The sequence below is a fragment of the Sphaeramia orbicularis genome, chromosome 3 (genome assembly GCF_902148855.1).
Source record: "Sphaeramia orbicularis chromosome 3, fSphaOr1.1, whole genome shotgun sequence".
Taxonomy (NCBI): domain Eukaryota; kingdom Metazoa; phylum Chordata; class Actinopteri; order Kurtiformes; family Apogonidae; genus Sphaeramia; species Sphaeramia orbicularis.
Genome location: NC_043959.1, coordinates 16902001 through 16924859, shown reverse-complemented (window position 1 = coordinate 16924859; position 22859 = coordinate 16902001). Strand labels below are relative to the sequence as shown.

The window sequence follows — 22859 nt, the reverse complement described above, 5'->3', positions numbered from 1 at the left end:
GAAAAAAAAGGAGCCAAGCAGTGCACATGTACATTTAGTATTTGGATATTCAAGTATAAAAGGTATTTTTTTTGGTCAGTTTTTATAGATATATTAACCCTTTCATGCATAGTGGTCACTACAGTGGACAGTTATTCTACAGCTGTTGTCTTATATATTCATGGGTTTTGTTGTTTTAGTTGCATATCAGCCACCACAGTGGACACTTATGCACCATCCCATACACTGCAATTCACACTATTACAGTAACTTTGCTGTTCTTGATAAACCTGATCTGCAGTAACGTGTTTGAGTGTAAATCAGTTGCTTGTCATTATTATTAAACAGTTTTGGGGTTTTTTTGGGTTTTTTTTTTACATAAAGGTTTTTTTTTTTTTTGCATATTATCTCCATGAAGTGAGTAATGACTAGTATTAGAGTACGTTAAAATGTGAGAACACATCAGATTAGCTGCATTAAAAGTGTTGTTATTTCATAGTTTTCACATGATCTATCAGTAAATACATGCTTCTTTGCTACAAAAATTAAATCCATGGTGTCAAACTGAGTGGACATTTTTTGAACTCCATGAAAAATAGATTCTTAACAAAATTTTCAATCGCATTTTTTTTTTTCATCCCTAAAGACGAATAAAAACACTCATGAAAATAAATTTTGATCAAGGTTCTCATAATTCGTGCATGAAAGGGTTAAGCATTGGAGAGGGTTCAAAACAGTTGGTTTGTGTCTTTAGAGGTTATCTGTTGGAATGTCTGATCTTTTCTTCACTGTGCACAGTCTATGTAGTATTTTATTTGTCGATTTGGACAGATTCAGTGTCGTCCCCTGAGGGTTTACCTGTAGTCAGACGTACAAGGTGCTGCCACCAGAGAGAGACAGAGGGTGAGGCTGGGAGAGACGGGGGGAGGGGTCAGAGAAAAATGAGTGGCAGCTGGTGGGCGGGGCTTAGCATGTGAGAGGTTCAACTGAGTGTTAGAGGAGAGTTAGACCTGACGGGACAAGAGACACTGGCACATCACAGGGACACGGAGACAGACGCACAGAGGGAAAATGGTCTCACATTGGAATACACAACATCTGACACACTGCAAACAGCATGGTAAGAACACCGAACACACACACACACACACACACACACACACACACACACACACACACACACACTGAAGAGGGGAAGCTCCAGCTCTGTAGCATATAGCACATGTACTGTAGTGTGTGTGTGAGTGTGTGTCAGGTTTGTTGTGGTGGGGGAGGGGACAGCAGGGGTGTAGGGTTTCCACTAAGGTGTGCTCCTCAAGCATGTTTAATAAGGTGTGTGTGTGTGTGTGTGTGTGTGTCGCCTGGTCTGTTATTGTCATTACTGTCAGTGTGTTGTGTGTGTCCTGAGTAAAGGCTGACAGGTTGGAGTTTGGGTTTGGACCTGCTGCTGACGGACAAACCCCCCCCCCCCCAAACCAAAGCGTCCCCTTCGGTGTGTGTTCGTGCAGATCTGTTAAACTTAGCAGGAGGACAGTCACTGGCACAGCTCAAACTCTGAACGTGTCTCATGTTGCCCTGTCTTTAACATGTTGTTTTTCCAGTTTTGCTCAAAGCCACAAAACAGACAGTTTGCAAAGTGAAAAGAAACAGGGATTCTGCAGAGATCTGTTCAGTCCAGTCTCATGGAAGGACTGATTTAACTCAATTAATCTGAAACGAACCAGTCCTATTTCTGTTATAGCAGTAGATGTATTTCCATGCACATGTCAAGCAAATTCAAAGCAAACTTCTGAAATGTCACAAAAAGGGAACTGGGGGAAAAAATAAATAAAAATGCAAATACTACATCTGTCAGACAAGTGTGGAGGGACTTATTTCAACTACAGTGTCATCAGACGGTGGAACTAAAGCATTCTGTCTTTATTTACCGTCAGTGTGTTCTCATCTGTTGCTATGACTTAGAAGAACCAGGAACGAAGCTCTTCGTCACTAGAGGTGGAAACAGCTGACGGATTACAAACCAATTCACAGAAGGACGACTTCATTTAATGTACATTCACTTGTTTGTAAAAGACAAAAGGATTCTCAAACAAATGTAACAGTTTAGCAAAACTTAGATGTGACATAAGTGAGAGATGCTCACATATAGAATAGAATAGAATAGAATAGAATAGAATAGAATAGAATAGAATAGAATAGAATAGAATAGACTTGCCATTTGCACAGATACATCACAGTATAGGTGCATTGGAATTCTTGTGCATTTCCCTGAGTCATGGAATCCAAAGAAAAAAGACATAAACAAAAACATAAACACAGCTAAAACATATAAAAACAGTTATTGCACAGACAAACACAAATACACACTTGTAAAACAGAGTACTGTATCAGAAAAAAGTAATAATAGTAAAAGTACTGGAAGGTAAAAACAAGTTATTGCACATTTGAATTCAACTAAATTGAATTTAAACATTTAAACGTTTCCTTCAACTTTTTCTAATGTAATTCTTCAAAATGCATTCAATTATATGTTGGTGGGACATGGACGATAGACACCTTTTAATGACAGAAGTAAAACCTCAATCATCTGTAGCCTGTTTATACAAAGGGTTTGTTCTAAATCACATCAAATATCTGTAGGTAATCATGTGGAAGCTTATTATGTCATTGTGTCTGAGTTGACTCAGTGCTTTTGAATGGAAATCAAATGTTTTCATTCCCACTAAATAGAATAGAATAGAATAGAATAGACTTCATTGTCATTGTGCTACTCCAGTCAGTGCAACAATATGAACAAAAACACTAGTACTACAGAAAATAAGAATAGAGCAAAGATAAAATTACAAAAACTGAAAAGAAGAGAAGAAAATAGAATATGAAATTTACAGAAGTAAAATAAGAATCTAGCTCAAATTAGACATAAGATATGAATAGATACAATATTTATTATATTCAATCAATCAAACTTCATTTCAATAGCATTTTTTATATGTTACATGTAGCACAAACTGCTGTACACCAAACCCCCCCACTGTCCCACAGTTGTAAAGAGAAATAGAAATAAAGCAACAGAGTAAAGCAATGTTTAAAAGTAAGAGGCCGTGGAGCTCACATTCTGTATTAACAGTGTGTATATCTGTGAAGTCAAGTCTATATAAAAATAGTACATTTTGATAAATATTGAATAAATATTGCATTAGGGGTTGACCTGTGTTGAATTTATGAAGTCTATATGATGGTAGTTCAGAGGAGGGAATAGCCAACAGCCAATCAATCGGCTGATATTATTTCCGCCTTTTGCCAATAACATTCTGACTCTAACTAAACTTTCACTTCACCTGGTCATTTAAAGGTGGAGTAGGAGATCCTGGAAAAAACTGTTTGAGCAAGCTACAGTTTGAAAATACACAGTTCAAATGTCCAAACCCCCTTCTTCAGACATCCCCCCAAAGCCACGCCTCCAGAGTACTGGCACGCGGAATGCTTGTTCCCAAGGGTTCACGAGCGCTGCACAGCAACAATTTGAACATTGTAATGCATTTCACTGTTGTGTTTGTCGGCAGAACAGCCCCAGTTCATACCCATCTGACTAACGTTACATTCCCTAGTGATTTATGTTTGTGACTGAACAGTTTGGAGTTGAACTTTCCATCCTAATATAACTAATATAGCCAAGCTCTGGCTCTGTCTTCGTTTCCTGTACAGTTGCTCCAAGCCTCTGAGAACGCACAATTCATGTGAAAAGAGGGGTACGCACAGAGGGGGGAGGGACAAATGGCTGTTGAGTTTGACAGACATATCACCGTTCAATCATTTCGATGGGCCGGTTAAAATGGTTGGATGGTGTTTTTTCAGTCCTGTCCGTTCCACAGGTGACTAAAAAAATGTTATTTTTGTGTTAGAGCATTGAATTAATTGGTTGTAATCGGGGTGTGAAGGGGATTTTAAGTAATATAGTAAAAAATGCTCCAGGAAAATATCTACCCTACCTTTAACTGACAGTGATAGTTATTAAAAATCATCTTTGAAAGACATCCCATTGGCACAGACTGTGACATCAGCGCTCCATCTGTCAGAAACAGTCCTTTGTGAAGAAGCAGAGCAGTGTTTTAGTCTTATTTGTGCCCTGTTTTTACTTTCTGTGGTCAACAACACATCTGGACACAGTTCTATTGTGACTGTTTTACATCATCCTGTGTCTCTGAAAGCATCCATGTGGACATCAAATATTCAGCTAGCACTTAGCTTCTGTTGTACTCGTATTATTTAGCTCTTTCTGTACTTCTTTGGCGTCAGTTTGTGTGTTTTTTTCTGCTTTCTGTCATGTCAGTTGTTTCCAACAGCGGTGTTAGGTGTTTATTTAGTCGGTTATTCCCTATAATCTGGACGCCATCACTGAGCTGAGCTTCAGAGTTTCATGCGTCTGCACTCTATGTCTATAGCGAGGCTTAGTTTTTCTAAAGCGTGTAGTGTTTCTTCATGTTCTCCAGGTGATGGAACCTAAAGTATTAGAATGTAAAACATAATCAAATATAAATTTCTGAAGACCATGTGGCTTTGTGGAGATGTGAGATGGAGTCACAAACAGGTTTTAGCGTAGAAGTGAAGTTCCTTCCAGTCTTTGAACATAAATTAAAGAGGTTAGAGTTTAGATTCTCATCAGATTTTACTGATACTTGAGTCCCATGGGATCAGAACACACTGATGATGGAAACACATCTGCACACATCCACATTTCATCGTTATAAATAGATCTGTGTACATTTCGGCTGAGACATCTGGGTGTTGACAGTAACATCTACACACAAACGGTTTAATTGAGTGATTTATGTTTAACAGATGGTAGAGTCGTTCTTTCAAATCCACACTGTTCGTCTTTGTATTATTTTATTGTAAAACATTCTGTTTTCTACATTAGGCACAAAATAATGAATCAGGTCCAAAGTGATGTTTGACAAATTATCAGTACTGATCAGCTGACTGAGATCGTAGTCAGGTTTCTCAACTACAATTACTGTTTTTTTCTACAACTACAATTAGGGATGTCCCGATCTGATCTACAGATTGGTATCAGCGGCCGATCTGGCATTTTTTAGAAAATTGGATTTAGTCACAAGATCAGGCTGATCCGGACCCGGTTCGGGGGGGGGGGGGGGGGGGGCGACATGTCCTGCTCCCTCAAATCAAAGTTTCTGAAGGTAGGGAAAAGGAAAATTAGCTGCACAACAGCGGGAGGCTTATGCCAACTTTCCGCTACATGGAACCAGCTCGACTCAGCTCAGGTACCAGGTCCTATTCTTGGAGACCGTTTCCATTACAGGATACTACCGACTTTACAGTACCAGGACATCATAGCGATGCGGCGCGTTACTTCCGTGTCGTCTGCTCAGAGAGTTGCTGATCAAATTGCTTGTTGCGTGTTGTCTCGTCAAACTCATGCTGAATTTTTATGTCGGCCACCTAACCTCCTCGACTGACCATGGTGTAGTTTTTTGGGCTGTCATCATGTGGATTAACCTACCGCTATATTTACTGTAAACTTCCACGTCTGTTTTTTGTAAAACGGTGGGTCACAGCGACAACTCTCTGACCAATCAGAGTTCTGCAGTGTTTACACGTCACGTTTTAGTGACAGTTCCACAGTCTTGGAACCTCGGCGGAGGTGATGCCAAAAAACTAGTACCGGGTACCAGATTCCAGGTCCTTTTTTGTAATGGAAACACAAAAAGGCCGAGTCGAGTCAAGCCGGTTCCACGTAGTGGAAACGCAGCGTTAGAGGAATTAGTAAAATGTCTATAGGTTTCACTTTCACTTTAAGGTCCGGTACTGATGCACAAGTCTGTGTTTTTCAACCCGCAGGGCTTTTGTGGAATTATTTGACCCAACCCAGCCCGCAAATAAACTGACATGCTTTTGACCTGACCCATGAGTAACCCGCTGATGTGTGCATCACTACCGCACGTCGCAGAACTCACACCCATATAAGCCCTGGATGGACCTGTCCATAGACTGGCTACAGCAGTGGCAAACATACGGTCTGTGGGCCAAAACCGGCCCACCAAAGGTTCTAATTTGTCCACAGTATGAATTTGGAAAGTGGAAAAATTATGCTAAAGTTATTAAAAGTCAAAGTGACATAGTTGTTTTAGTTCAGGCTCCACATTCAGACCAACTGGGATCTACAGTACAATAATAGTATAATAACCTATAAATAATGACTCCAAGTTTAAATCAAAATTTTATTGTAAAAAGTTGGTGTCGGATCTGTACCAGATCAGTATCGGCAAAACTAATCCAAAAAAAAACAGATTGATTGAAAGCAAAAAAGTCTAGATCTGGACATCACTAACTACAATTTTTGACTTTGCAAGAAAGTAATAATAGAGGAAAAATTTAGATTTTTACATTTAGTTTGATGTTTTTGCCTGTTTGTACTGATGTTCGGGTATACTTTGATTTATTCAAGGATTTATGTCTTTGACTTAGATGTGATTTTGGGGATGTCTGTCTTTTTCCTGTTTTGAACTTTTGTCATTATATCAGCTTTTACAAATGCACTAATAGTTGACCGCTGTACATTAAAGGAGTTAGTTCTTTCAGCTGTATTTGTTCTGACTCTTCTCTACTGTGTCAGGTGTACATCAGATGGTTACAAGAGCTGGATATGATTAATTATACAAAAGATGAAAACAAAGCCTTCTATTGACTAAACAAATCAGAAACCAACTGTCTTTTAAAAGCTTTTTCAACACAAGTGACCTGGGTTGTCTTATAGAATAGAATAGAATAGAATAGAATAGAATAGAATAGAATAGAATAGAATAGAATAGAATAGAATAGAATAGAATAGAATAGCCTTTATTGTCATTGTGCTTCTCCAGTCTGTGCAGCAACATTAACCAAACACCAGAGCAACAGAAATAAGAATAAAACTAATATAAAATTACAAAAACTAAAAATCAGACAGAAAATAAAATAGAATTTTTTACAAACTAACATAAGAATAGAGCTAAATAGAATAAAAAATAACAATGGACTAAATATGAATAGATGCAAATTCACAGTATTAACAGTATGTAAATGTATGAAAGAGGAGACCAGATCCTTCAGGTTGTTTATTGAAGGAGTCCAGTCTGGAATCCTGAAAATGAATTATTCACTTTTCGTTTTATTACATACTGTGACAGCTGCAGCCAGGCCACAGACTTCCCACAATGCAACACCGCTGCTCACAATAGAGACAGTGGTTAAAAGTCGACCAACAGAATAAAAGGACCTGAGGCTGTTGTTTCTGTCAGTGAGTCACATCCTCATATGGACAATGAAACACACACACACACACACACACCTGAGCTGTGATGAACCTGTTGTTGTTACCATGAGAACATTGTGATTGTACCGTCTGTGGGTGTGTTTTCCTGACTTGCATAACTTCTGACCGTCCCTGGTGACATTCTGAGTTCAGACATGTTCGACAAAATGATCAATAATGAGGTGACTCATTGAAATATTTTGTGTAGTTTCATCTGTGTGACACTTTGTAGCTACATTCTTTTATTTTCTTTATTTAAACTATCGAGAAAAAATTATACTCTGGTTCCAGTTGAATACGAGGCATATAGGTAACCATACTGTTTGTTTGATTTTATTGGGTATTTGCTTTTACCAGGGTGGGGGAAAGGTCAGATATTGTATGTGTGCAAATGTTTCATCAGATATTAAACATTTTAGTTGAGTGTTTAGTCCTTCAAGGGTTAAGAGGGAGAAAGTGTTGCCAAAGCATGAGTGAAACATTGTTCATCATAATATACATATTTAAATCTCTACACAAACAGAAAATTTAAGATGGAGGCTTTTCAAAGTCCATGAAAAGAGCAGAAACTTCATCAGATCAGATGAATTACAACTCAGTTCCACTAAGACAGGGTGTCAATCTGATCTCAAGTGGGTGGGACCAGTAAAATAATAACATCATAACATATTTATTTTTATTTATTTTACCTTTATTTAACCAGGAAGTCCCATTGAGATTAGGGATCTCTTTTGCATGGGAGACCTGGCCAAGGTATCAGCCATACAAAGACCAAGCATAAAACACATACATGATACACAATTAACAATAAAACACAATAACAACTATTCAACCATAATGGACTCAAGAAAAACAGTCACATTCCTCCTTCACTGCATTCTCCATGATACTTTTAAAATCATTAACAGAAATGAATATATGTAGTCTATATGTTAATAATGTCAACTCCAAGCTTTTTCTTATGTTTTAGTGTGAAAAGGGTTAAAATTATATAATGAAAATGTTTACATCTACAAACCATCCTTCACAAAAATCTGAATAACACAATCAACTACGAACAACCTGAAGTTTCTTAAGAAAAATAAGTGCAATTTTAATAACATTCTCTCTGTTTATCATTTACATGTATATTATAACTTACAGGTCATAGTGGATCTACAAATACACAAAACATAAGTTACACTTATTTTTCTTATGGCATTTCATTTGTTCTTATTTGTTCAGGTTATTCACATTTTTTGTGAAAGTGGTTTTTAAATGTGAACATTTTCGTGTAACTTTGCTTTTTTTTTTTTTTTTTTTTTTTACACTTAAAGTGAAAAATTGGATTTGTTATTTACAGGTTATTATGATAATATTTTGGCGCTTTGATCCACTTTACAAGGTGGGGAAGCAAAATTTACAATGAACATTTAGTTGTTTTTTCTCAGCAGGCACTACGTCAATTGTTTTGAAACCAAACATATATTGATGTCATAATTATACCTAACACTATCATCCATACCTTTTCAGAAACTTTTGCCCATATGAGTAATCAGGAAAGCAAACGTCAAAGAGTGTGTGATTTGCTGAATGCACTCGTCACACCAAAGGAGATTTCAAAAATAGTTGGAGTGTCCATAAAGACTGTTTATAATGTAAAGAAGAGAATGACTATGAGCAAAACTATTACGAGAAAGTCTGGAAGATACTGTTAAAGAAGAATGGGAGAAGTTGTCACCCGAATATTTGAGGAACACTTGCGCAAGTTTCAGGAAGCGTGTGAAGGCAGTTATTGAGAAAGAAGGAGGACACATAGAATAAAAACATTTTCTATTATGTCAATTTTCTTGTGGCAAATAAATTCTCATGACTTTCAATAAACTAATTGGTCATACACCGTCTTTCAATCCCTGCCTCAAAATATTGTAAATTTTGCTTCCCCACCCTGTAGATCATATTGATCTGAATGTGGAACCTGAACTAAAATGGTTTTAACATCACTGATTGTCAATATTTTCAGTGTAATTTTTGCATTTCATAAATTTATCCCATGGGCCAGATCGGACCCCTTGACAGTTCCAGTTTTGGCCCACAGGCCGTATGTTTGACACCCCTGTGCTAAATCCTGGGCTGTAAAGCAGAACAGATTCATCATTTCAGTACCAACTCTGGTCCTTAAAGCAGACCTGTGATGTTGGAGTGTTCGGTTCTGTTTGTTCACACTGAGCCTGTTTGTTCCTGTGGTTGTGATTTCCACCTCAGATGAGCTGTGACTCATTCACTGTGATGTTATGCCCTCATGTTTCTGACGTTGGACCTTCATGCCCCTGACGTTTGACCGCTGTCTCTATGTGGGTACTTTATCTGACCGCTGTCTCTATGTGGGTACTTTATCATCAACCCCATCAGTGACCTTCAACCCTGTGTTCCTGATTATTGATTCTTGCAGATCTGTCGTAAACCTCAGTGTTTTAGTTGATTTTAGTCTGAAAGAAAAAAAAAAAACACTGAGAATGGAGCCCTGACACCTCTGTGGGTGTAGAACTGAATATATTTTGGGCTTATTATGGATTATGTTTTCCAGTTTTAGAACAAGGAAATGTTATTAAATGTATCAGGTAACTCAAAGAATGGGCATACTGATGTTAGAAAAATACCTTTTGTGTTTTTAGACCTTTTTACCTTTTTTCTGCGACATCGTAAGACTTTGGGGGTTTTTCTTGGTCTGTGTAGTTGTGTTTTTCAAAAACAGAAATGTTATCTGTGCCAGCCGTGACTGAACATATAACCTGTAGTCTTATAATTTTAGAATATCATGTAAAAGTAGTAGTGAGGTTCCGATCTGGATTTTTTTGCTTCCCATCCGATCCGATTTTTTTTAGCATTAGTTTTGCCGATACCGATCTGATGCGGACTTTTTACAATAAAATTTTTATTTAAATTTGCAGTCATTATTTATAGGTTATTATACTGTTATTTTACTGTAGATCCCAGTTGGTCTGAATGTGGAACCTGAACTAAAACAACTGTGACACCTTTGACTCTTAACTTCAGTATATTTTTTGCACTTTCCAAATTCAGACTATGGGACAAATTAGAACCTTTGACAGGCCGCTTTTGGCCCACGGGCCGTATGATTACCGCTGCTGTACCGTGTCTATGGACAGGTCCGTCCAGGTATTATATGGGTGTGTGTTCTGTGCCATACATTAGTGATGTGTGGATCGGCGGGTTACTTGCAGGTCGGGTTGAGGTGGGTCAAATAACTCCACAAAAGCCCCGCAGGTTGAAAAAAACCCGATTCAAGCATCAACTTAAGGTGAAAGTGAAATTTATAGACATTTTACTAATTCTTCTAAACCTTCTGCTGTTGTGCAGCTAATTTTCCTTTTCCCTACCTTTCGAAACTTTAATTTTTTATTTTATTTTTTTTCTTTTGTCACTTAAGTTTTTATTGAAATTTTTTACACATATTTGACAGAACAACAAGAAACGAAAAATGAGCAAACCAACATTGCTTGGGTACATTATACATATTTCAACACATTTTTATCCAGTCTTTCCATCATTCTTCGATCTGTAAACAGTCCATTTATTCCACTTTTTGTCCATGTGAGTTTCCTGTAGTCACAGTTTGTGAGTCACCCTTTCCATTGTATATATTCCATCAATAATTGCGATCCACTGGTCCTTTGTTGGTGGTTCTGTCTTTCCCCAGTTCCTAGTAATAATTTTTTTGCAGCCACTAAAAGTATCTTGACCAAGTATATGTCGTTTCCTACTACATTTCCATCAGATAAGTTACAAAAATACAGAACATCACAGCACATTGGAATCTCATCCCCCATTACTTGTTTTAGTACTCTACACACCATTTCCCAAAACACAGTTATTATATCACATTTCCAAAAAACATGTGTGATCTACATCAAATTCTCCACATTCCCTCCGACATTTCTGTTGTCTGTTTAACTGCTTGCTTTTCTTCTGATGGAAACTTTAATTTGAGGGAGCAGGACATGTGTCGACCCTCACCCCCCCGAACCGGGTCCAGATCGGCCCAATCTCGTAACTAAATCCCATCTTCTAAAAAATGCCAGATCGACAGCCGATACCCATCTGTAGATCGTATCAGGACATCCCTATTATTAATGAGAGTTTATAAAATGAACCCAGAATGACGGCAGAAAACTGTCTCATTTTACAAACACTCACACTCCTCAGATTTTTTTTTTTTCCACAATTTTTTTCTCATTTCAAAATACATTTTCCTGAAAATATAAGTAATTACTTACCCAAAAATATAAGTTTGGTGTAGATAATTGTTATTCAATTTTTTTGACCAGATGTGAACCTTCCCTTGACTTCGCCCAATTACAGATGCACCCATCAAAGGTCATTAATCACAGAAAAAGTATCGAAATACAGGTACATGAAGAGGTGATCTTCTGTACTTTCTTCAGCTGTTTTCAATCCTTTGTTCTACTGTGGCGTTAGATCTGCTCCTGTCTCGTATCATTGTAAACCTTTGTGGGATGTTTTGACATCTGAAAAGTTCAAACTCTTGGATCTGTACCTTAACAGTTGACTCACTGGATGCCATCCCTTCTCTTTTATCAGTCCTAGCATGCCCACACTGAAGCCGATCATGACAGATTATTTTAAATATACTGTAAACAGGTCCCTTTTGCATTCCTAACACCAGTGTTCAGGTAAATTCACTGATTCCATATAGTCTGTGTTCCAAACTGGGAACAGGTCTTCCAATGCCCAAATATCCACAGTTTTTAACTGCTCTATAAACAGACGGTCTGGTCCCAGTATATACATAGAGGGTCCCTGTTACATTAATATTCTGTCTGGTCTTATTTTGTTTATTCCTTGTTTTTGTGTGTTTGTTGATTGTTATGTTTGGTTTGATTGCGGTTGTTGTTTACTTTATCTTCTTGTTTACTTTATTGTGTATTCATTTGTGTTGCCTTCAAGGACTTATGTATGTATGTATGTATGTATGTACTTATTTACTTTTCTGGTGTGTATGTGAGGATGATTAGTGACGTTAATTACTTACAAAAGATCTAATGGAGTTGATTTTTCATATGTTCTGCTGATAGGAGGCCATCCTCCCACTCCTTTTCGACTGTGCAAATGAAGTCATGTATATGCTTTGTTTTTTTGTTTGTTTTTGTTTTCTTCCTTGACTTCTTACTACCTGTTTTATTTCTAAGGACTAAGTAGGATTACTTTGTCTTGTTGCATATTCGAAATAAACTAAACTAAAAAAAAAAAAAAAAAAAATGTTGCTACAAACAAAATACCATCTAAAATCACTTGCTGTATCAGTTCTGAGCAAAGTGTCGCAAGACCTGATGGAGGAAACAGACTGGGCTTTGTCTCATAAATGACCAGGAGGACTGAGAGAATAAAAAGACTTTTATCTGAGTGTGTAATTGTATTTAAAGTCACTCAGCTGAGTTTTAAATGCACTGAGAAAGATAAGAGGGGCGCTGAGGACAGAAAGGAGATGTTGATGGAAGCAAGGACATGTTCAGGCTCTTCCACGCTGACTGTAAACCTGGGATGTTTGGGCTTGTCGAGGGGCTGCTGGGTAAAAACGACAGAAGCGGCAGAGGTGGGAGGGCGTTTGGAGTCAGTGCACGGGACCGGTGGAATGTTCAGAGCACAGATAATGTAGACGTACTGATGGATGGAGGTTCAGTCAGGCTGCAGCATTAACGACATGTATGTGCTTTGTAGTGACAAAGAATGGGCAAAGTCAGTCTGAGGACATTTTTAAAGGTGGTGCTGGTTAAGCTGCATATCAGTTTCCTCACAATTTAACAGAAATTAAGTCACAGAATTCAAAACTTAGAATTCCTCTTGGTGAAAATAAGTCTATTACCTTTTTTAAAAAACCTGTTTGTGTGTCCCCCAGACTTTTTTTTTTTTCATATTTTTATTGAAGTGTATACAAGAGAAACAAAGGTACATACGTATACCAGGGCACACTGATGTCAACATTAACCATGTTTGTATACACCATTAGGTTTAAATTTGCATATATATATATGTACTGTTCTTTTTTTTTTTTTTTTTTTTTTTTTCCCAATTTTCTTTTTATTGGTGTTTTTGTGGTTCACATATTTATTCACATAGCATTTCACCACTCATCCATTCATCTGAAAATTACAATTTAATGTTACCTTGATACTTCCATAACTCCACTGACAATACAAATAAGGATGATTGGTCCTCCTTCAGCAATACCAAAGATGTAATTTTTACAATACAAAATTAAGAACTAACTCCTTATAACAGGAATGCTGAGGTGCACGTTTGTGATATTTAAAAAAAAATATATATATATTTATATATATATATATATATATATTTATAAAACATTGATACCAAAGTTTTTAAAAGGAAAAAAAAAATTGGTGAAATGGACATAAGACATGGTCTTAGATAAACGATGGTCAAACTGGTGTGACATACCTAATCCATCTGTCCCATCTCTTCAAAAACAAACCTTGTTGTAGTCTTAAAGCAAAAGTAATTCTTTCTATCTTAAAAATGTTATAAATGATTTGCACGTTTTTAAGAACAAACAACAATGAAACCTGACAAACAATACAATGAAAAGAATACTAAGACATAATCTGTATAAAATGATTAAACTGGTCACATAAACATTAGAAAAATAAATAAATAAATAAATAAAAACATTAAAAAAAAAAAAGGAAAGGGAATTACATTGTCTCAAAAAAAAAAAAAAAAAAAAAAAAACCACGGTTGCCATTTATTGTAGAATTTGTTCAAGTTTCCCTGTTTTGAATATCTAATTTTCTCTACTTTTAAAAAGGACATAACCTTGTTAATCCATCGTGTCCTATAAGGGGCTGTTGTGGATTTCCAATTAAGAAGGAAGTGGAGTTTAGCTGTTAGGGAGGTAAAAGCTGTTACTTCCAATTCTTTAGTGGAGTATCGGGTAAACTCTTCCAGAAGACCAAAAATGTGTGTCCCTCAGACTTAACCTTCTCTGAACAGATCTGGTCTAAATGAAAATGTCAAAAATGCAACTAGAAGGTCAGTGTGAGAGCACACACCTCCAAGGCCAATAATCCACACTCCTCTCATTCCACATTACTGTCAAACCATGAACAGAACTCAAATGATGCCCTTCCTCCTTTATGTCTGTTGATTCCAGGTTAATTAAAAAGGCTGACAAAGTCTGGGGTGTTCTGTTATGAACAAAACTGATGAAGAACTTCCACAATCCAAAATATAGGGGTTCATCTGTGGCCAATGCTTCACCCTCCCACCAAGTTTCATGAAAATCTGCAGTAGTTTTTGAACATCAGTTACGTTTTTGCTTCAGAAAAATAGGGATTAGTAGTCTGGTGTACAATAAAACGGCAAGTTAAACTGGTGTCCAAAAGCAGCTGGACTGATTTATAAAAAAAAAAAAAAAAAAAAAAAAAGAGCCAAAACTAAACCTACTGGGCCCAAATTCAAATCCTTGTTGTTGTTCAGTGTGTTTCAGTTCACAGTTGATGTTCAACATCCTAAATCTCTTATTGATGTACATTCTAGTGCCTTATTTAGTCCAAACCTGTCAAACTTAAGTTCCTCTCCGTGTCTTTTTCTGTTCTTCCACCTGTTTTGACCCTAAAACACACAGTAAAACTAAACCACTGAAGAAAAGGAACACAAGCACATACTCACAGCAGCTTTAATGAACCTGAAATAGACACAGATTCACAGCAGAGCCTTTACCTGAATCAGGGCTCAGGGGTTAAAGGGTTCATATGTGAACCTTTACCTGGAATCAGGGCTCAGGGGTTAAAGGGTTCATATGTGAACCTTTACCTGGAATCAAGGCTCAGGGGTTAAAGGGTTAAGTTGAAGGTTTTTGCAGTATTTGATTCATCAGGAATTCTAAATAAAGGTGCTTCTAAAACTGGATGCAGAAGGGCCTTTTGGGAGCCGATAAGTGACGAAGGACTGGATGTTTCAGATGATGTTTCAGGTCTAGACTTTATGACTGGATGGATAAAAGTGTTTACATGAGCGGGGCTGCCTCCGGTGTCTGAAAACCCATCGTCTGGATCACATTTATCCCACTGACCCACTCGGCATCACTCCGTGTCCTGATGGAAGCTGTTTTTCACGCTGCGTCCCGGTCAGATGTCAGTTAAAGAAACTCGGCCTTTGTACCTGGATACTGCAGCTTACGTTTCCCTCTAAAGGCTGTTTTTCCAGACTTGTCACTGAGAGGAAGTCCCCATTGTGCGTGGCGTTGAGATCCGTGCGGTCGGTACAGGACAAAACCCGGGGCGACGGACAACAAAGTAGTGGACAGCACAAAGAGGCGAGTGTTCGGGCAGATTCGGAGGGCTCCTGTCGGCTTCTCCCAGCTCGTCTTTAACGCTCTGTCATCCTTTTGGTCCGACCCGACTGAAACCTGACGCCTCAAACCCCCTCACTCCGTCTGGGAAAACAGCCCTCCTGGAAAAGCGACACACCTCACCTCCTGAATTTAACACCCGTTAAAAGAAGATTCCCTCGGGACCATTAAATTGTCTGACCTACTTTAACATGAGATGAAACCGTCCTAACGCAGATTGAACATACCCCAACATCAGCACACACACCGGCATGGATTATTCAGATTGTTTTTATTTATGGGAATTGATTTTTCGGCCAATATTTTTAATGGATCTGGATTTTTATCAGTATCTAGTGCAGACATAAGTGTCTTTTCCATTGACCCTCAAATTGCGCAAATATAACATGCGCGTAAAAATTTGCCGAATGGAAAAACGACAATTTAGCCAAAACTCTTGCTTTTCTGTTCAAAGTTTTTGCAGGGGAAAGAGGTGGTTTTTCAGGTGTAGCGCAAATGGTATATCACACAAAACTGCAAATATATTTAAATGATTCACATACTTGAATAGAACGTGTCCTTTTGATTTGTTTTTCTTGGTTTGGTTTTAGTCAACTTCAGTCACAAGGAAAAACCAAAAGACTCCATTTACAAGGCAGGGAGGGTCACATGACTCACATTATCAAGTGGAATTATGGAAAAATGCACAATCCAGTGTTCGTGTGTGTGGACATGTTGTGTGGATAAGTGTGTAAATGAATTGGGACTGAACAAACTGGAAAAAAAAAACATCCACTGTGTTTTATCACAGAGAAATTCAACTTGGTTCTTCCCTCTGATTCATGTGACAGCGTATCAGCGTCACATCCGAAAAATTAAAACACCTGTCACTACGAGAATAAAGTCGTAATATTTCAAGAATAATTGCACGAATATAACTTGAACATAAAAATTTACCTAATGGAAAAACAACAATTGCGCCTAAACTCTCGTTTTTCGGTTAAACGTTTTTGCACTGGCAAGAGGTGGTTTTTCAGGCGTAGTGCAAATGGTAAATGCAAATTCACGTAAAACTGTAATGGAAAGACCTTTTTCTGCAACTAGAGTCACATGAATAAAAAAAAAAAAAAACCTGGATGCTGACGGACGTTACATCAAGCGAAGAAGAGTTTTAAAACAAACATGTCATGGTATGTGTGGTCACACCAGGAAACCCAATCATTTTAGAATTAAAGATGAGATAGAGGGGTAATATATAATAATAATGAATATATATGTAAATCAACACTATATTTATGTTCATCGCCATGTTTATGGAATGACTTCTTCTGTTACCTCACGATAATAAATAAACAAATCATCGCATTTGTAATTTAATGGAAAAACCGACATTACTCAATTGTGCAATTTGACCAATATTTTTCCTCAATTTATCATTTCCACAGGTTCGTTATAACGTACAAATCACAGTTGATCTACAGATACACAAAACATTTAATAACAGACAGAAATTTGGTCCAATTACACTGATTTATATTAGGACAGTCACTTCATATTTGTTTGGGGTATTCATATTTTTTGTGTGTGAGAAGTGCAAACATTTTCATGTAATTTTACTTTTTTTACACTAAAACAAAGTGAAAAATGGGAATTGTCATTATTTAGGCCTATAGGTTATTAGGATAGTATTTTACTAGTCTGACTCGTCCACATAAGATCATATTGGTCTGAATGTGGAACTTGAACTAAAATGAGTTTAACATCCTTCATTGTTAATATCTTCAGTGTAAATTTTACATTTCACAAATTCATCCCACGGGCCGTATGTTTACCACCCCTGATGTAATCTAATCTTTTCTCTCTTTTTTTTTTTTTTATATAACTATGTTCAGTAGGAGATGGGACAAATTTCCATGGAAGGAGATAAAAACATGGATGAAGGGAGCAGAAACCAGAATCCCCCAAACCACAAACTAAAATATTTAGGGGAAAATAAATAAATATCTCTGGAGAACATCAACACACATCTTATCTGACCTTTTTATTTAGCATCCATGTAAAAACCTCTAATCAGACAGACAGAACTATAGCTAGTGTATCCTAAAATGACCCCAAACTGAATTAGCAGCAATAATAATAATAATAATAATAATAACAATGTTTGTTTTTTGTTTTTTTTTTTGTGGTGTGAATGCTCGATGCTTAATGCTGTACACATTTAATTTGATATAAACGGTGTATCAGGTGAAAAGGATAGGCAAAAAAAAAGCTTTCAATTCTAGCTTATTTCTTTTTTGGTTTTTATGTTTATTACGATTATTGTACGAAGTGCAGTGATTGATGTACAAACCAAAATTCATTCATTCATAATAATAATGATAATAATCATACTAATACATACTTGGTTTATATTGCACTTATCAAATGTAGTTCTGAAACAAAAAAACAAAAAAAATCCATAATCAGCCAATGACTAAAAGACACAGTTAAAGGTAAAATAATCAACTGAAGCTTACACATACTCTATGAAACTACATAAGTCACATGTCAGTCCTGTGTCATGGTTTGTAAGCTGTTGGAGCCGTTTACACAGTTACTATAACTGTACGATTAACTGAGAAATAACTGATCTAATTATTTGGTAGATGTTAAATTTCACCCTATAAATATCTGACAGACAAATACCAAAAGTCAAACTGTGTTGAAATGTCATGTGTTTGAATCCAAAGAGGTAAACATAGACATGGAAACTAAAGTGGACCTATCAGATGACTCCTCCTGTTGATTTGATCCACTGTAAATAACACCAAATAACCTGAGCGCCACTTCCTGTGGTGGCATCTGAGTTGATGTTGTGTTGATGTTACTCTGGCTTATTTACTGCTGTGGGAGGTTCAGACGTGTACGAGACGTGTCTACTATTAAAGAAGAATGGGAGAAGTTGTCACCCGAATATTTGAGGAACACTTGCGCAAGTTTCAGGAAGCGTGTGAAGGCAGTTATTGAGAAAGAAGGAGGACACATAGAATAAAAACATTTTCTATTATGTCAATTTTCTTGTGGCAAATAAATTCTCATGACTTTCAATAAACTAATTGGTCATACACTGTCTTTCAATCCCTGCCTCAAAATATTGTAAATTTTGCTTCCCCACCCTGTATGAAAAAAAAAGTACCTAGATTTTTTTTTTTTTTTTGATTGATTTTATTTCTTAAGGTTAGGCTAAAGTTGAAATGCATTTTGAATTTTCTAAAAATATGGTTTTACTAAGAACATTTACATTTATGCATTTGGCAGATGCTTTTTTCCAAAGCAATTTACAGGGGAAGATTTACAGTTAAGCTCTCTCTCTCTACTTCTTTTGTAAAACACTTTAAAATAACCACAGTGGACCAAAGTGCTGTACAAAAGAATAAATAAAAACCAAAATAAAAAATACAAGAATAGATTAAAGACATAAAACAGCTTTCCAATTAAATAACAGTAATTATACTTTTCTTTTTTCTTTTGTTCAGACAAGGTATAGTTTTTTAGATGTTACCTGCTTGACTGTTTCGACTGTAAAAAACTATACCTTGTCTGAACAAAAGAAAAAAGAAAAGTATAATGGCATTAACAGGAGACAACATGAACATCATTAGCCTTAATTAAAAAACAGTGTTGTAGAGAAGAATAAAAAAACCATGACAGACTAAAATATAACAATAGATTAAAAAGAAGATATTTAACCTCCTCAGACCCAGGAAAGGACAAGTTTAGGTTTTTTTTTTAATTAAATAATTGCCTATATTGGAAACATCATGATGCAACAGTTTTTCCAGATGTATTTTTATACATTTTTATGGGATGTCCTTTGCGATGAACAGTTTTTTGTTGTATGTTTTTCTATAAAGCTGTGAAACTCTTGTCCCCAAACATGGACAGTAAACCCATAGGTGGAACTGAGGAGGTTAACTTTAGCAGATCCTAGATCAGTCCAAGTTCTACAACTAAGATCATCTTTTTTTTCATTGTATTGCTGGGGGTCTATAGACACTGCCCTCATGTGGTTTGGGCTATATTACCTTTAGAACCCTCTGGAAAGTGAGTTAAACTATGTGTCCACAAATGGGGACGTCATGCATGAAAGGGTTAATGTTCTGAGCCAAACAAAGGTCACTCCCAGACTCTGTTCAAAAGTTCTTTTAATTATGTGAAAACAGGTATGATTTCAGAGGTGTTTGTATGTTTATGGTACAAAAAGCTGTTAAATGTATAAAAAGATGTATTTCTGTTATTGGGGTTAAATTATGGAGGGACATAAATTTACAGACTTTTTTTTTACTGTGTTTTTACTGAATTTTGACCGTGGAACTGTTGTATGGAGTTAAACAGTGTCAAAAAGCAGCTGGACTGATTTAGAAAAAAAGAGCCAAAACTAAAACTGCTGGGACCGAATTCAAATCCTTAAAAGAATTCGGATCATACTGGTTTTACATACTCAGCCCATTTAGTTTAAATCTTGTACATTTTTTTCTTTTTGGACAACTTTTCCATGATACAAATCTCACTTACAGTGAACTTTTTGATTTGACTTGTACAATTCCCATGTTGATGTAAAATGTGTCTGCGTCCTGGTGGAGCCTCGGAGTCAGTGGAGTTAAGTCCCACTGGGGCCGTGGCATTACCTGTGTCCTTCCACAGTGGAGGGGCCTTGAAGCCAGTCTTTCTGTGTGTGTGTGTGTGTGTGTGTGTGTTCCTGGTCTGCACAGCTGGGCTCCGCCTCTTGAGCTGCACTAGGAATAATTCAAAGACAGCTCTGTATGAGCGCAGCGTCCTGACAAACCCTCCAATCTAATCTGCTGTTTTAAAATGTCGCTGCACGTCAAGGTCATCTGTGCTGCGTTATCAGTCTGAGCGCTTTGGCTCCGGTCCGTTGGGTTTGGACGTCTTTGTCTTCCCCTTTATGTTTGTGTGGGACTGGAGGAACCTCCCCCATCGGCTTCAGCTGCTGCCCACTCACATGAAGGTGTGAACTCCTGTGAAAACACATGAGAGGAGGCAGAAACAAAGGGAAGGGGCCGAAAGTGGGTGAGAAAGGACGTTTAGTGTAGAGGACTGAACTCCATTGGGGGGGGGGGGGGTACTTTAACACAGTGAGGACATTTACATGCATCCGGGTATTTTGGAAACCGAATATTTCTCCCTCTCAATTTAAAAACAAACCAAAAAAACTTGTGCACACATGACTGTTTTCAGAAAAATCTTGGTTTACACAGCCTCGTATATCTGCACTGTCAAGAACATGCAAGTCTGTAGATGGCAGTGTGGTGAGACCATCCAGTACTGTGAACCAATCAGAATCCTGAAAAGAATGACAACAAAATGTTTTCATTTCATTTCCTTTATTTGGTTCATGGTTGTGCATTTCATCAGCAGACATTCAGTAATCATCAGGTGAACAAACATTTACACACCCATGCTTGAAAAGGAGCAGGATGAAGAAAATCTTATATTTCTTGCCCCCTTCTAAATAATAATAGCCGTAATGGTTAGTGATGCACAACTAGATATAAAGTCAGACAAACCAAACAAAATACATCCAACGATAATACAAAATGAATACAAAACCAAGTGCAACACTACATATCTAGGAAGTACAACACAAACAAAACGTAAGTAAATATATCGCTACCTGTTACTTCTGTCAGTTGCACATGTGACCCATGATGTATTTCTATTGAAAACTGTGACGTCTGTCTGACATCTCTGCTTCCCTGTGTTTGCACGCAAACACAAAAACAGATTTGGTGAAATCTCCACTTTGGCTGGAGTTTTTACACACTATTGTTTTCAGTGGGCGTGGCCATCATTGTCATGTAAACGATAGGCACAAACACACAAAAAAATCAGTGTCAGATACCAACTACATGTAAATGTAGCTGGTTCTCAACTAGTGGGTCGTGACCCAAAAGTAGGTCATAAACCTGTTTCCAGTGCGTCGTGGGTAATATTAATGTTATTAAACCAATCCTGTGCTTTATTTTTATGGATCTGAGCCCCGTCCATTCACACTCCCCAGCAGTAGGGGGCCCTAATGCACTGTAATGATAATTAACACCAGACATTTAACAATAAAAGAAGAACCAACATTTTGTATTTATATGATGTTTAAACTCAGGTTGGACACCGACTCCATTAGATCTAGTTTTTCCTCCATTGGACTAAAACCTCAGTGGGTTTAATTCTACAGTAAGTGACTGAATGAACTTTGGATTTAACTGAGTTCACTGTTTAGTTTTGGTTCAAATGGACGTAATTTACTGTTAATATTTCATATGTATGGTCTCCACCTGCTGGTCAGTTTGGTTTATCATTAAACTGGTCTTGTGTGTTTTCATACTGTGATATATTGGATTATCTCAGGTTCAAAACACAACATCTGTTTATTAAATACATTTAACAAGTTTAACTGTAATCACTTTGTGTGTTGTCATTAATTCAAGTGTCAAAGTGTTTTATTGTCAGTTGTACAGTACAGAAACAGGTTTCCCTGTACGATGAAAGTCTTCCTTTGCCGTCCACATTGAATGCTAAGAGAATTTAAGACATATAAAAACAGAATAACCTCCTGAGACCCAGAAAAGTACAAGTTTTGTTTTTTTTACATAAACTAACTGCCTGTATTGGAAGCAGCACGATGCAATAGTTTTTGCCAAATGCATTTTTCTTTTTTTTTCTCAAAGCTGTGAAACTCTTGTCCCCTACAGAGGACAAAAATTCTTTGCTGGGTGTCAGGAGAATAATTTAATTAGAAAATTGAACAATCAAAACAAAGTGGCTTTTAAGAACGGCATGCAAAGAGCATAAAAATAAAAACTGCTATTACTTAGTAAATGTATATAAATGTGCACTGTATGTGTAATTGTGCCAAACTGCTACAGATAAATAATATGTTGTGTATGTATGGACTGAGGGGTGATAGTGGGTCCTGAAGCCGGACCAGTTAAGACGATAAAAAAACAGCTCTTGTTTGTTTTTAAAGTGCTTCATATATCTTCTGCAAAACATGGGGGGGCAGGTTTGTACGTGGGGTAGGGGCAGTAGTTATATACGTGGGGGTGCAACCCATAACTAATGTAACTAACGCTGGGGTGAAACGAAAGTGAAACCTAACATTCTTTCAATGTCTGACTCCCAGCTTCTGTTCCTCTCTTATTC

General features: G+C 37.1%; 1 protein-coding gene across 1 annotated transcript in view; it reads left to right on the top strand.

Annotated features, from left to right (window-relative positions):
- The first annotated feature begins 1010 nt into the window (after nt 1-1010).
- plekhg4 (pleckstrin homology domain containing, family G (with RhoGef domain) member 4) overlaps nt 1011-22859 on the top strand; it is a 98265-nt gene continuing 76416 nt past the window's right edge. Inside the window, exon 1 of the mRNA XM_030126418.1 lies at nt 1011-1099. Within this exon, the coding sequence (XP_029982278.1) occupies nt 1097-1099 (3 nt within the window). The 5' untranslated portion in view covers nt 1011-1096. The remainder of the gene's footprint in view (nt 1100-22859) is intronic.